This window comes from Rhinoderma darwinii, chromosome 3, assembly GCF_050947455.1.
Source record: "Rhinoderma darwinii isolate aRhiDar2 chromosome 3, aRhiDar2.hap1, whole genome shotgun sequence".
Lineage (NCBI taxonomy): Eukaryota > Metazoa > Chordata > Amphibia > Anura > Rhinodermatidae > Rhinoderma > Rhinoderma darwinii.
This window is the reverse complement of record NC_134689.1, coordinates 119,429,987-119,444,843: the sequence shown is the minus strand read 5'-3', so window position 1 is coordinate 119,444,843 and position 14,857 is coordinate 119,429,987. Positions and strand designations below refer to the sequence as shown.

Sequence of the window (14,857 nt, the reverse complement as noted above, 5' to 3'; positions counted from 1 at the left end):
GCTGTGGTTTCAGTCGGAAGCAGATGCTTTCAACAACTGCATACTAGGCGTTCCACAGAATTGCAGCTTTACTCCTATTTACTTTAAAAATAGTGTAGAGACTGCTTTTTAAGGCCTATTTCAGTTTTTTGGGCATGGAAACCGCGTCCTAAATTGCCTCCCGTTGATTTCAATGGATAGTGGAGACATTTTTACCAGAGAGAGGCAGAAAACGCGAGCGGGGAAAAAAGCGATATGACCTTTCTAGAGGCGTTTTCCAACTCAAAAACCCCATTGAATGGGAGACGGAAAAACGGCCATGGCGGTTTTTGGCAAAAAATACTTTTTCCTTTTGCATATTGAAGGAAAAAAACCACTTCCAAAAAATCGGAGCTGATTTTTCGAGGCAGATTTTTCTGCCTGCAAAAAACTGCACTGACCCCCAATGGTTTTGTTCACAATGTTTTTTTGCAGGCAGAAATATCTGCCAAAAAATGCCTTCAGGAATTTTGAGGCAGATTTTGACCTGTCTGCACTCTACAGTGTCTTTCGGCCGCGGGCAAAAAACACAGCGAAAAGCGCTTTCTTTGCTTCCCATTGATGTCAATAGGAGGTCAGAGATGGAAGCGCAGGAAGAAAGAGCATGACTTCTTTTTCCAGCAAGCGTTTTTTCAATGGAAGGGCATTTTGGCGCGGTTTCCGTGAGAAGGCTTAGTTCATTTTTTTGGCGCTGTTTTTCAAAGTCCAGGATAAACACTACCTTTTTGGCATACAGACATACATGTTTTTTTTTTTTTTCTTAGTGTATTGCAGGAAAAAAGTTACTTCAGTACAGTTGCATCCTGTTGCTATTGACCTCCATTGTCATAATTTAAAAAAAAAAAAAAAAAAAAAAGTACAAAACTTGATCAGAGGTTGCAATGAGGCCTGTAAGGGCTCCTGGACACTTGAAATCAATCTCATGCGTATTCTTATGCACGAGACTGAATGCGCTAGAGGCGGAAGTAATTATTTCTTACTTTAAGCTCTCGCACTGAGGCGCCGGGCAGCTCCTTATTACGTCAGTCAGGCTGGGGCTCTATGGGGCAGGTTTACTAAGGATGGTGTTCATACTTGGTCTGAAGCCCACAGACGTAAGGTGTGCCACCTCTTAAAGAGAACCTTTCACCTGCCCATACATGGGCTGCACAAACCCTTGGGCACTTTAAATAACGGAGGAGGATAGGAAAAAAAACGTCAAGTGCCCCAGGGTTTGTTCAGCCCTGCTGATTACATGCTGCACATGTATGGAGAGGTGAGTGAAAGGTTCTCTTTAAATAAGAGTATCCTATATATTTTTCGCAAAGAAAAAAAAAACTCAACTGCATGGCAAAATCATAGTGTGAACTGCACCAAATTTTGACAAGAATTTGCAATTAAGTCCTGCCTAATTTTATTTTAATTTTGAGCGAGAGCAAAGCTTTAATGCACCGTTCTTAAAGAGGCTCTGTCACCACATTATAAGTGCCCTATCTCCTACATAAGGAGATGGGCGCTGTAATGTAGGTGACAGTAATGCTTTTTATTAAAAAAAACGATTTATTTTCACAACGTTAGGAGGGATTTTGGTTTATGCTAATGAGCTTTTGTTAATGCCCAAGTGGGCGTTGTACAGAGGAGTGCATGACGCTGACCAATCGGCATCATGCACTCCTCTCCATTCATTTACACTGCACTAGCGATATAGATATATCACTATGTGCAGCTACATACACAAGCCCTAACATTACTAGTGTCCTAATAATGAATACACATGATCTCCAGCCTGGACGTCATGTGTACTCAGAATCCTGACACTTCTGAATCTTTTCTGTGAGATTCCAGCAACGGATACGAAATCTCGCGAGATCACGGAGCTAAACGAGATTTGGTTTCACTTGCCGGAATCTCACAAAAAAGTCAGAAGTGTCAGGATTCTGAGTACACATGACGTCCAGGCTGGATGGTCATGTGTATTCATTATCAGGACACTAGTAATGTTAGGGCTTGTGTATGAGGCTGCACATAGCGATATATCTATATCGCTAGTGCAGTGTAAATGAATGGAGAGGAGTGATTGATGCCGATTTGGTCAGCGTCATGCACTCCTCTGTACAACGCCCACTTGGTCGAAAGTAAAAGTACGCCCACTTGGGCATTAAGAAAGCTCATTAGCATAAACCAAAAATCCCTCCTAACGTTGTGAAAAAAGATCGTTTTTTTAAATAAAAAGCATTACTGTCACCTACATTACAGCGCCCATCTCCTTATGTAGGAGACAGGGCACTTATAATGTGGTGACAGAGTCTCTTTAACCTGACTGCCATCAGATTTATCCCTACTAGAAAAAGTCATACATTTTAGCAAGAAACATGGAACGAAGACACTGCAGTTTTATATTTTATTTTGTGACCCTTGCGTCTCGGCTCAGCCCTCATTTTCTGGATATGATTTCATTTCTGTTGCCTACATTTTTTTAATTGTTTTAACTCCACTTTGTATATTGTATTTCTTGGAGTGGAGGTCTTTCTTTGATCAGATGTTGCAGCACGGCTGTGCTCCAATAGTTCTCCACACTCTGTGACAATTTAGCAGTCTGGTTATGTTGGGAAAAACTTTTATGTTCACACTTTGATGTTTTTGTAGACGACAATTCTTTTAATGCCAGTCAAATATGTGTAAATGTATTTTTGTTTTCCTTCACATGAGCTAAACGTTGCTATTGTACTGAATAGTTGTTGTAGGTTTGAATCACTTGAAAGATGTGATTTGTGTTTAATTATAATAAAACCTTTCCTGGATTCGTCAAGAAATAAAAATGTATTAATGTTTTTAAATGCATATTTGGTCTATTATTTTCTAAACAGCAGCTGACTTATTTTTAATATCTAGCAGTATATTAAAAATAATCATCTGACTCTTCCTTTTTAACTTCAAAATGGAAATTTACATATCTCAAAGTTCTAGCGAGATATGGGTTTTTCGCACTAGTTAAAAATCGATATGCCAGAATATAAACCTATACTTTGTTCCTTCTTTATTAAGATTGAAACCTGCTGTAGATGTCGTATATGAGTAATGAAGGCTTAAAACACAGACGCTGTCTTTGGACTTTAACCTTGTGGCCTGAAGCTGAACATACACGTAAGATATTGGTCAGCAAAACTGGCCAATAATCTAATGTGTATAAGACCTAGGACACCTTTGGAAATGAGCAGCGCCAGGAGTGTCTGGATGCTGCTTATCTTCAACTCTTATTGAGGTAACATGCATGCTCATGGGTCAACTCGGCTCATTATTCTCCTATCTGCCCTGCATATCGTCCGCAGAGGCCCAGGAATTTGAGGATTTGTTTTGGCAGGGACCTTACACTGTTTTTACTTGCCTATATCTGCAGAAGATGGTTTCATACTCGGCCTTGCTCAGAAGACATGACGCATAATGCAAGCAAGAGTGAAGCCAACCCCTTTGCTCCTTGCTGCCATTTAACTTTGGAAGCATGAGGCAAATGCATGCTTCCCTCTTCTCTATAGGCTTTTCTTTGCTCTCATCTGAGCGGAGTTTGGCACAAGGAGACGCACAGTTTATGCCCTTATATAAGGCCCCATGCACTCGTCTGTATATTTACTGTGCCGTAGAAAGGCTCCGCAGAATATAGGACATGTCCTGTTTTTTGCTTTTTACGGACGGTGCTCCCACACTTTATATGCGAGCACGGCCCGCATATGCGGGTGGCTGTCGCCAGCCATGCCCGTAATCACTGACCATGATTACGGGCACGGTTGTGCGCAGGGGTCATAAGGCATGGAGAAGAAACAAAAGATCCTCTTGCACTTCGCACAAACACTTAGTCTTTCATATTGTTACTTGTGGTCACTACATATTTAAATACTGTTGACAGTGGTTACATCTCATATTGGTGTTAGTAATTTTGTGGCACTCACTGAGCCCTCAATGTACCATCATCAGGTTACTTTGTTGACACCGTGAGGATATAGCTTGTCAAGTAGTGTACAAATGATTTTGTGTGTTACTCAAGGAACTGGAGGCTGGGCTCTGGTATTCCAAATCTTTTAATCTGATTCTTTGGTATAAGACCATATGTAGCAGCTGAACACCACTCACACATTATCAAATTAGCACGGTTTTCAAGTGCTTGTTAATATCCGTCTTTTTTGCAGGTAAAACTGCTGTTTACCTTCCAAAGCTGTTTAGGCATTAGGTAGCATACACTTCATCTCAGCGTGGTTTTTGGAGGAATTCCCACCACTACGTGTCCTTCCCGGAACACAACATTTTTGCTTTATCTGATATTACCGTAATGGGCTTCAGCCATCAGCCTCCTGCCTCCAATTCAGTTAGTGGAATTATGTTCTTTCACTTTAGTGTAGGACAGGTTTTCATAGCAAAGGTAGTCCGTTTGTAACATCCTTGTTTATATGTTAAGGGGAAAAAAAATCTCACCGAGCTGTTGTAGCCATTAAATGGTAATTTCCATCTCCTAGCCATGAACTAAATAGGACCGTACTGCAGTACCCTGCACAGCCAGTGGCCGGGAAAACTGAAGGGGCTACAGTGCTAAACCAGTGATGTCGGACCTCTATCGGGCAGTGTTATAGCATATCCTAGAGAGAAGCCCTCACTTTATATGGGAAAATCCACTTCAATCTGAACTTTAAAAATGTTAGTGCTGTGAATTAATCTGTTTTAAGCGCTGCAGTTTTGCTATGATTATAAACATTGTGGCAAAAAAACGTATATGTACCTTCAGGCACACGGGATGGAAAAGCTATTACAGTAGCGTCAAAGTGGATGAGATTTGATCCAATCTCATGCGCATGCTGCAGAAAGAATCTGTAGAAAACAAGTGCAGAAATTGACCTGCGGTGTAAACGCTCAATCTACAGCATGTCTATTTATTTTGCGCAAATGCTTCTGAATTTCTGGCTTGTGTGCAGGAGGCCTGATCATCCAAAGCTGTATTCCTAATTCTGTTGGTTGCCGATCAGTCAACACCTGTTGACAGACACACCCCTAGCAGTTTTGCGGACTTCCTAAAATGGTGGTCTACATCAAATTGGAACTACAGATAAACAGGTATTCTGGACTGAACGAAATGTTTGCTTTTCTTTTGCTTTTTGCTTTTTTTTTTCCATAATCTTTCTTCAATGAGTAGCAAAAAGTTTTCCCTACCCCCAAAATATTATTGAGAAACACTACGCTTCCTATAATTTTCACTGCAAGTTATTATAGCAAACTTGTAGAAGTGTTGCCTCCAACAAGGGGTACGTTTTCTAGAGGGGCTAAGGTCCTAATAGGCAGTTTTATTTTTGGATGCGCATTTGTTCTTGCAAGCGGCTACATTTTTATGAATAAGTTCTAGAAAGATTCAAATCGGTAGGAATTGTACCTAAAGGCTCGGAGCATTAATCCAGTGCTACAAGCTGACTTGCCGTTTGAACCCTCCTTTTCTTGTGCATCCTCCTTTTGTGTTTTATCAACAAGTCTTGGGAAGCAGGTCATATTAAATACTTACCATTCCTGTGTTTTTCAGCCAAAGACGGGTACAGCTGTGATACATGCAATGTTGTTCTGAATTCTATAGAGCAGTATCAGGCTCACGTCAGTGGATCCAAACACAAGAACAAGTAAGTATTATTTAAGCATCACATTAACCTCCCTATCTCATTACATACAGTAAACTTACATATACTTTGTCAGGTTCCTTTTTTATTTTCTTGAGAGCCACTAGAGGGAATATGATGGGCGGATTTGGGTGAATACACCATCTTTTCGCTTTTCTTGAAATGATAAACTAAACTTTCTAGGTCTCCCTCGGGGAGATGTGTGAGCAAGGCAGGAACACTGACAATATAACCTGCTTGGTTGATCAAGTGTTACTGTCACTGTGGGGAGCTGCATCTCCGATACAAGGCAGTTTAAACCGCCCTGGCAAACCTAAGACAGGACATTTGTAATTAGTATTGCATTGGGGCTAGTTCTCCAAGTTCTGGGAATTGCATTGAAAATACAGTTCTTTATCAAGCCCCCCCCCCCCAAACTTTTTCATGTGCTTGTAAACCACACCTTTTCCACAGACTTCACACTGTGACTGGTTTACCAAAATAGGCACCAGTTTTCTGCATGAAAAAAGTGGCGGAGAGCTAGACCGTATCTATCCTCTCATTTTTTGAGAAAATGCAACCCATTTTAGAAGTACGAAAAATATAATAAATTATAATCCAATAATGATCCTAATCATTTAAGCAGTATATAGATAACTACATCCTAAAAATTGTATTCAGACAGACCTCAAAGTACTAAGAACTTACTGGTATGAAGGCCATGGACTTCATTAATTTAAAGAGGCTCTGTCACCACATTATAAGTGGCCTATCTCCTACATAATGAGATTGGCGCTGTAATGTAGATTACAGCAGTGTTTTTTATTTAGAAAAACGATCATTTTTGACGGAGTTATGACCTATTTTAGCTTTATGCTAATGACTTTCTTAATGGACAACTGGGCGTGTTTTACTATTGACCAAGTGGGCGTTGTGGAGAGAAGTGTATGACACTGACCAATCAGTGTCATACACTTCTCTCCATTCATTTACACAGCACCTAGTAATATAGTTATATCACTATGTGCAGCCACATATACACACATTAACGTTACTGAAGTGTCCTGAGAGTTAATAGACATCACTACTAACCAGGAAATGTCTATTCAGAATCCTGACACTTTGGTAACATTTCTGGGGGATTTACAGCAAGGCAAGTGTAATCTCGCGAGATTATGCTGTAAACTGTCATTTAAAACAAGATTACGCTTGCCTTGCTGTAAATTTAACAGAAACGTTCCCGAAGTGTCAGGATTCTGAATAGACATCACATCCTGGCTGGAATTCGCACGTGTTTGGTTACAGGACCACCGTAACCAGGAAATGTTAGTCCTAGTCATTCCGGAGGGCTTAAAGGCTACGTAAACATTTTGAATGGCGCTTCTTTTTTTTTTTTTCTAAATAAATAAAAATGTCAGTCAGTGTGATTGGTGCAACTTTCTAAATAGTTTATTCAAATGTATTTATACTTTTTGAGATACAGCTGCACTGTATAGCTTTCGCTTTGACCTCAATCAGTCAGTTCCGCGGACCTGACAGGTTGTGTTCAGCGGGTCACGCTGGATTCACCTGTAATATATTACATCTAAGTTTTGAACAGTCAGTCCTGCAGACCTGACTGGAGCAGGATTTGGCGAACAATCCAGCTACTCTGTTTGGAGAATACAGAGCAACTGTATGTCAAAAGTAAAGAATTTGTAATTATTTTTTTCTATAAAGTTGCACCAATCACTCTGACACTTTTTTATTAGAAAAAAAAAAGTGCCTTTCAAAGGTTTACATAGCCTTTAAGACTCTACTAGCAGCTGCCCTGGAAAGTCTGGGTCATCGCCCCTTCCGCATCCCTGAATGGGAGAAAATCCTATAGGTCGTCTGTCGCCACCTGTGTTGCATTACCTTTTGATGCAGTATGTTGGATGTTTCCTTCCGTCCAGGAATGCTAGGGCTCTGTATGCATGGTCTTGCCTTTCTTTGGGCTCTATCAATGGAGAGTGCTCTGGTGTCCTGGCAGAAGGTCCAGCGTCAAGCGATATTGGCATCAGCAGCATTGGGCTTGAAGTGGGACTGTTCAAAATGCTTGCAGGAGTTGGGGCAGCAATCAGTGGGGATGAGAAGGTGCGGAGCCCGGATGATGTGGGAGCCACATTGATCTCTATGGACGGCGTATTATCTGTCTGCCATTCTCTGAACACGTGGCCAGCATGGAGTATGCCAAAAAAGGGGAATATTTGAGAAGGCTCCCTTGGAATGAAGGGGATCTCCGCCAGCCAGGAGTACAACCTTTTGCAGAAATGCCGATAGGATCCTGCTACAGCTTTCCTGTAAAGATGCAAGGCGAGCGAAGTCCCTGCCAAACATTCGGACTCTCATTCAGAAAGCATAATGGTAGTCTATATGAGGGGGAATTACTCCAACTTTTATACTTTCTATCCCATATGACTATATCATGTTTGTTATAGGGATCTAAGGCAAGATTTCAAGTACATCTTTAGGGAAATATGTAGTCTGCGACTCTTCCAGTGATAATTGTTTAAGGGGAGAAGGCAAAGTCTCATAAGACCCAGATGAAGAACAGGCAGGAGAAACATTTTCTCCACTGAGGACACGGATGTTCTATTAAAATATAGTTAGTGACTATGAACCTGGATGAGGTTAAAGAACAAAAGTTGCTCCAGGATCAGATGTTTGAAGGCCTGTGTCCCAGAAAGGCTAGAGGTTTTTCCAATTCATAAAAAACATTAAAACCTTAATTAAAAAAAGAATGGAAAAAAAGCTGACAAATGTTTTATATTAATAAATAAAGCGTAAATACCCCTTTTTGAGGTGGAAGTGGTAGCCTGTTGGGATAGAGTACCTAAAATAGATCCCCGATAGTAACGATTTCTAGAAAAAAGTCACACTTCTCTGAAGATATGGGGTTAATAAAAGAGGCTCTATCTCCTACATAGTCTGATTGGCGCTGTAATGTTGATAACAGTGGTTTTTAGTTTTTTTTAAAAACGATAATTTTTGAGCAATTTTAGATTTATGTTAGTTTCTCATTGTTCCAGCCCAGCGTGATTGTGCAGTGACGGAAGCTGGGCTGGAACAATGAGGCGTGTATGACGCTGATTGGTCGCTGATTAGTCACTGATTGGTCAGCGTCATACACTCCTCTGTACAACGCCCAGTTGGTCATTAAGAAACTAATTAGCATAAATCTAAAATTGCTCAAAAATGATTGGTTTTTCAAAATAAAAACCACTTATCTACATTACAGCGCCAATCAGATTATGTAGGAGATGGGGCATTTATAATCTGGTGACAGAGCCTCTTTAAAAGGGTGGAAATGTATTTGAAAGAGCATTGCAGCCACCGCAGCAAATAGGTGCCTTTTAGGATTTGTATAAATCAATTAGAACACCATATACAATCATAGACATGGCCAAAGACGCCACCCTTTGCCTCCCGCCCCCCCCCCCTCTTACCCTGAATAGCTTAGAAGATCAGGGAAGAGGGAGAAAGGGTAATTGTGACCTAGTCTGGTTTGGTGCATCTGGCTGAGAAAACAGTATCTGAAACCCTGGGTGTTACCGTCAAGAGCAGATCTGACAGCCTGGAAATAAAATGCACGTTTTGAAGAGATAGGGCATATATCAGGTCCCTCTCCTGACCAGCAGGAAGCTTCTCCAGACCGGTTTGGGTGCCAGAGGTAGGACTCACATCTCTGATATTTATGGAATATTCTGTGGCTATGCCATAGATGTCGGTCATCAGGAGACCACCTCCTTTAAGAGATCAGATTCTATTAGGGTGCCTACTTTATGTCCCTGTTTCTATATGTACTACCCTTAATGTTAAATAAGTCCTCCAGCAACCTGTATGGATTAGGGGCAATAAACAAAAATCCTCTTTTTAGTTTGAAACCTCTTGAAGTTCCAGGATACCCATGTATGTGTTCTTCTATACCACAACGTAATAAGCGTGCATTCAGTTGCATCCTCCATATACTACACAGATCCGCTTTAGATTATTTCCCAAGCGTGGCTATTGTACCCCAAAGGCGGCACAGCCATCTGATCTCATTGCATTGGCTATGTGGTAGAGGTTTGCTGCTCTGTTAAGCTATCCTGTCAATATGGACCTGAATGAGCGTTAACTGCATCCATCTTGATAAATTTGTGCCACAAATGTTCTGAGTACAAATAATGTGCACTCACACACAGTAGAAATTGTACTATTTAAAGAGGCTCTGTCACCAGATTTTGCAACCCCTATCTGCTATTGCAGCAGATAGGCGCTGCAATGTAGATTGCAGTAACGTTTTTATTTTTAAAAACGAGCATTTTTGGCCAAGTTATGACCATTTTTGTATTTATGCAAATGAGGCTTGCAAAAGTACAACTGGGCGTGTATTATGTTCGTTACATCGGGGCGTGTTTACTACTTTTACTAGCTGGGCTTTCTGACGAGAAGTATCATCCACTTCTCTTCAGAACGCCCAGCTTCTGGCAGTGCAGATCTGTGACGTCACTCACAGGTCCTGCATCGTGTCAGACGAGCCGGCACCAGAGGCTACAGATGATTCTGCAGCAGCATCGGAGTTTGCAGGTAAATCGATGTAGCTACTTACCTGCAAACGCTGATGCTGCTGCAGAATCAACTGTAGCCTCTGGTGCCGACACGATGCAGGACCTGTGAGTGACGTCACAGATCTGCACTGCCAGAAGCTGGGCGTTGTGAAGAGAAGTGGATGATACTTCTCATCAGAACGCCCAGCTAGTAAAAGTAGTAAACACGCCCCGATGTACGCACATAATACACGCCCAGTTGTACTTTTACTTTTCAACACGCCCAGTTGTACTTTTGCAAGCCTCATTTGCATAAATACAAAAATGGTCATAACTTGGCCAAAAATGCTCGTTTTTTAAAAATAAAAACGTTACTGTAATCTACATTGCAGCGCCTATCTGCTGCAATAGCAGATAGGGGTTGCAAAATCTGGTGACAGAGCCTCTTTAATATAGCATCTGTAGCAATGTGGTCCACTTGCTGATCTCCATTACCGCAGGTCTAGTCTTTATAAACAAATACAGTACGGTCTGCAGCTGGGACCAATAAAGGACCAATTGGCTTCATGTAATTTATTATAATGAATACAGAAGCCTACAGACATGTAGCTCTGGTGTGACCATGCAGCCTAAAGCACGGACCTTCCTTATTCTTGTACAGTGGCATTATCCACCAATAAAGTATATTTGATAAACCAAGAGAGGTATACTGCAATAATCACAACAGTTTTGTGATTTAAGGGGTTGTTCCATCAGGAAAATTGCTGTACATAGTCCCTACTAATGCATATGGACATCATAGAGGGGTCTTAGTTGGGATAAGAACAAGCTGCGGCTCTAGCATATCTGCCCTCCTATGTGTTACTTCTGAATGGCTGCTTTGTACTACACTCCTGTGAGATTTCAGCTCTGAAAGAACCACTGATTTCTTGTTAGAACTTCCTAGAATTTTTAAATTCAGCTGTCTTTTTACACAAGGCAAGAAAGCCAAACTCCCAAAATGCAGTGCAGCAAAAATCCTTTTGTATTGTAGGAGCTAAACTTTTCTGGATGTGTCTGTTGTTAAATTGCTGACTTGTCTCCGTATCAACCAGCACAATAGTGAACACCGTTCTAGACTGTAAGGCCCCTTGCACACACGGCGTAATTGCTGCGTTTCCATCTGGATTTGCAGAAAATTTCCATGAAGAAATTGATATGCAGCATAAATAATAAAAAAAAAAATCTGCAGCATGTCAATTTAGGCTGTGGAATGGTTATGCATTGTTTTAGATATTCCTCATTTGAGTTTAAAAGGAAAACGAAAATCTGCTATAAATTCCGAATGTTGTGTTTTTTGCTGCAGAATCTTTTATTTTCACTGTGGAATTGCTTCATTTCCGCAGGAAAAAAACCACTTAAAGGAAAAAAAAAATCCTTTTCCACTTTAAAATAAAGTAATGATGCTTCCCGGGCTGGACTGGGTTACGCCTGCTGTCTAGGATGACATTTTGTCCCATGTTACCACCTCAGCGTCTCATGGGAGGAGGCGTCATCCCAGGAGAGACCAGCAAATGGGAGCGCAAGGGGTGATGAGTCTTTTTTGTTTTTCTTTTTATCCACACCTCTCCAACTTTCTTCTCCGCACCTGCAAATCAAACGAAAATCTGCACCAAATCTAAAACTATTTTGGTGCAGACTTTCGACCGGAATTCCTTGTGGAATCTGGGTTGGATTTGCTGCAGAGTTTTCCACAACAAATCTGACCCATGCACATTTAACCCTTAGGCCGCATGTACACGTTGCATGTTTTCCATCCAGATTTGCGGGGGAGAAGCTCACAGCGGAGGACTGTTGCAGGCAAGTGGATAAGAATTTTTAAAAGTCTCAACCACATGCTGCTGAACATTTTCCACATGGAAATCAAAGCGTGCTGGGGATTTTCAAATTTGCACCATGCTCCTTCTATTCTACATTGAACAGGGTGAAATCTGCAGCGAATACCATATGTAACGCGTGCAGATTTTGCGGTTTAAAAACTGCAACAAATCTGCTACATGTTTGGAAACCCTTACAGGCTGGAACTCCGGATCGGCTGGATTATAGTTAATGCCGTCTTCGCGACCAGAACTTGTTTTAGTTTTGCAAACAAATTACCCTGGATCATAAGTGCTTAGTGTTTGACCCATCAGGAAAACCCTTGTACAACATGCGAACCCACTGCTGCTCCGTTTTAAACCCCTTCCATTTAGGCTTTTAGCGCCAGTACAAGCTACGAGTGACTGCTGCAGGGAAAAATGTACGATTATATTTGCTGCTTTCAAGTGGATGCGTGGCCATGTAATTTATGGTCACGGAGGGTCCTCCAAAGCAGAGGCTACTTTTTAGTGAGACTGTACATTTATGATGGTAATGCAGTTCTAGTTTTGCAAAAACTCTTTAAGTGTACCATTATGTCCTTCGATTTGTAATCCTTTTGTGTATTTTTCTGTTGGTCTTCTTGTTCATGATGGTTTACATTTCTTTCACCAGTTTAATGGCCATGGTATCTACACACTCGGACAAACCTACGCCTGCACTTGGTCGAAAGCCATATGGTGGTGGTGCTGCTTCATCCAACCGCCTCCTTCCCCCAGAGGCTACCCCCACATATACTGCTTTAGCATCGTCTACTGGTGGACTTTCATCCTCTGGTGTTTACTCATCAATGGCTGCAAATTACGCAACGTCGGCTGGAAATTACGCAACGTCGGCTGGAAATTACTCATCGTCTTATGGGTTGTCTAGTGCAGGGAGCGCACCTTATAGCGAGGGTTTACTTCCTCTACCCTCTTATTCTCCACAGAGCCAACGACCAGTTTTGAAAAACATGATGGGGCCTGATGACTACGATTATTTTAGTCAGGGTTACTAGACCATGTTCACGTTTTATGTGTCTTGGTTGTCTTGGTTTAGGCATCATAACAAGCCACAAATACTAGTGACTGTGTTGTTTCTGTTCCTTTATTTCACGCCTATCCCTAGCAACTATTCAAAGCTGGTTCCATGCTTGTCGACATCTGTAATATCCACCTGTGAATTACAGTGGAATTTGTGATAATGCGCAAAGTGTAATATTTAGATTATTAGAAGGTTCCACCAGGGAGAGAGGGAAAATATTTAAATTGCCGACCCGGTGGTATTTGTCATTTTGGAGTTCTCTTTGATGTTTTGTGAAATGCATTGGCCTATTTAATGTACAAGAGACATTGTAAAAATAGGAAATTTTAGGGATGCAAGTTGCTGTAAGCTATTGAGGTTAGTGTAAGCCTCTTGGTACAACTAAACTTGCAGAATGTATCGTTTTCCCCCAAACCCTACACATAGGCTTCCTTTTCTTCAGTCCCATAACATAAATTCTATTTACAATGTGCACTCTTCAAATGGGGAATACGTTTTGTATGTTCTACTTTTTTATTTTAATCCTGTCTTTGTTTTTATTTCTGAGCAAAAATAATTTAGGTTCCTTGCAAGTGATAGAAATTTAAGGCTTCGTTCACATCTGCGTTGGGGTCCCATTCTGACGTTCCGTCTGAGCTTTCCGTCAGAATGGGACCCTGAACTGACACAAACGGAAACCAAAGGTTGATTTCAATGGTGATTGATCCAGTGCCCATGATTTCCGTTTGTCTCTGTTGGGCATCGGACCCGTCGTTTTGCCGGAAGCAATAGCGTAGTCAGAACGGGACCCCAACGCAGATTTGAACGAGGCCTATTAAGTGCACCAACAAACCATGTGGATATGCAGTGTTATTGTATTTTTACTAGAGAATCTCTCAAGCGCTTCCGTTTTGTAATCTGCTATCTAAAAAAAAAACTTTACTCCTGAGCGAAGCCGTGAGATTCCTTATTGACCTTGCGCTCTGAACGGCCTCCTTATCTGCGTGCCAGACAAGGAGTACGTACGGTGGCACACCATTTAGCAGTATAGGAGACCATTCAAATAAGACCCACAAGTTTAACTACTCTATAAGATGCCTGTAGTTAATAGAGAACCTATTTTATAATATCCATTACGTGTTCCCCTTATAAGGACCATACTGTGATTCTTTTACAGCGGTTCTACATTTTTGGCCATTTCTGTAATATAGGCTCGTGGTTTTGTAAATGGGATAAATGGTGCTGTAAAGAGGTCCCAATACTAGCAGAAGTGATTGCTGTATAGGCCTTCTTTCCTATGTTGAAGCGCCTGGTGTGTGGTCTGCGAACTGCTGCATTTTTGTAATCTTTCACTAGGTGGCATATGCAGTCCAAGACTTGGCCTTTTTAAGCCTTCAAAGATAACGTTTTGATGAAAGTCGTACATTGCTTAAGAAACCTAACACGTTGTTGCATCAGGACAAAATTACAGAAATGAGCACTGCTATCTTTGCAAGCACAGTTTGGTTGGGGTTGCTTTCAGCCACTAGTCATTGTGGTAGCCATCAGTTAAATTGGCCACAAGCTGCATCCCCCTGGGAAATGATAACTAAAGACTGTGCCATGTCAGTCTTGTAGTTTAGACCTAGTGTTAAGGGGAAAAGCCAGTCTAATAAATTTTCTGATAAGTCATGAAGAAAATCTTTGAAGTTTGAGTCAAAGACAAAAGTAGTTTGTCCTCTGAACTCAAGGGAATGGACACGTAGGCATGACATGTGGAGTTTTTTTCTGGTATTATTTAGTGTCCTT

The 14,857-nt window shown here is 41.3% G+C and overlaps 1 protein-coding gene across 1 annotated transcript in view; it reads left to right on the top strand.

Annotated features, from left to right (window-relative positions):
• The window catches only part of ZNF346 (zinc finger protein 346), a 42,182-nt gene extending 29,118 nt beyond the window's left edge, over nt 1-13,064 (top strand). The window contains exons 7-8 of the mRNA XM_075859384.1: nt 5,552-5,645; nt 12,683-13,064. Of these exons, the coding sequence (XP_075715499.1) occupies nt 5,552-5,645; nt 12,683-13,064 (476 nt within the window). The remainder of the gene's footprint in view (nt 1-5,551; nt 5,646-12,682) is intronic.
• Nucleotides 13,065-14,857: the final 1,793 nt, after the last annotated feature.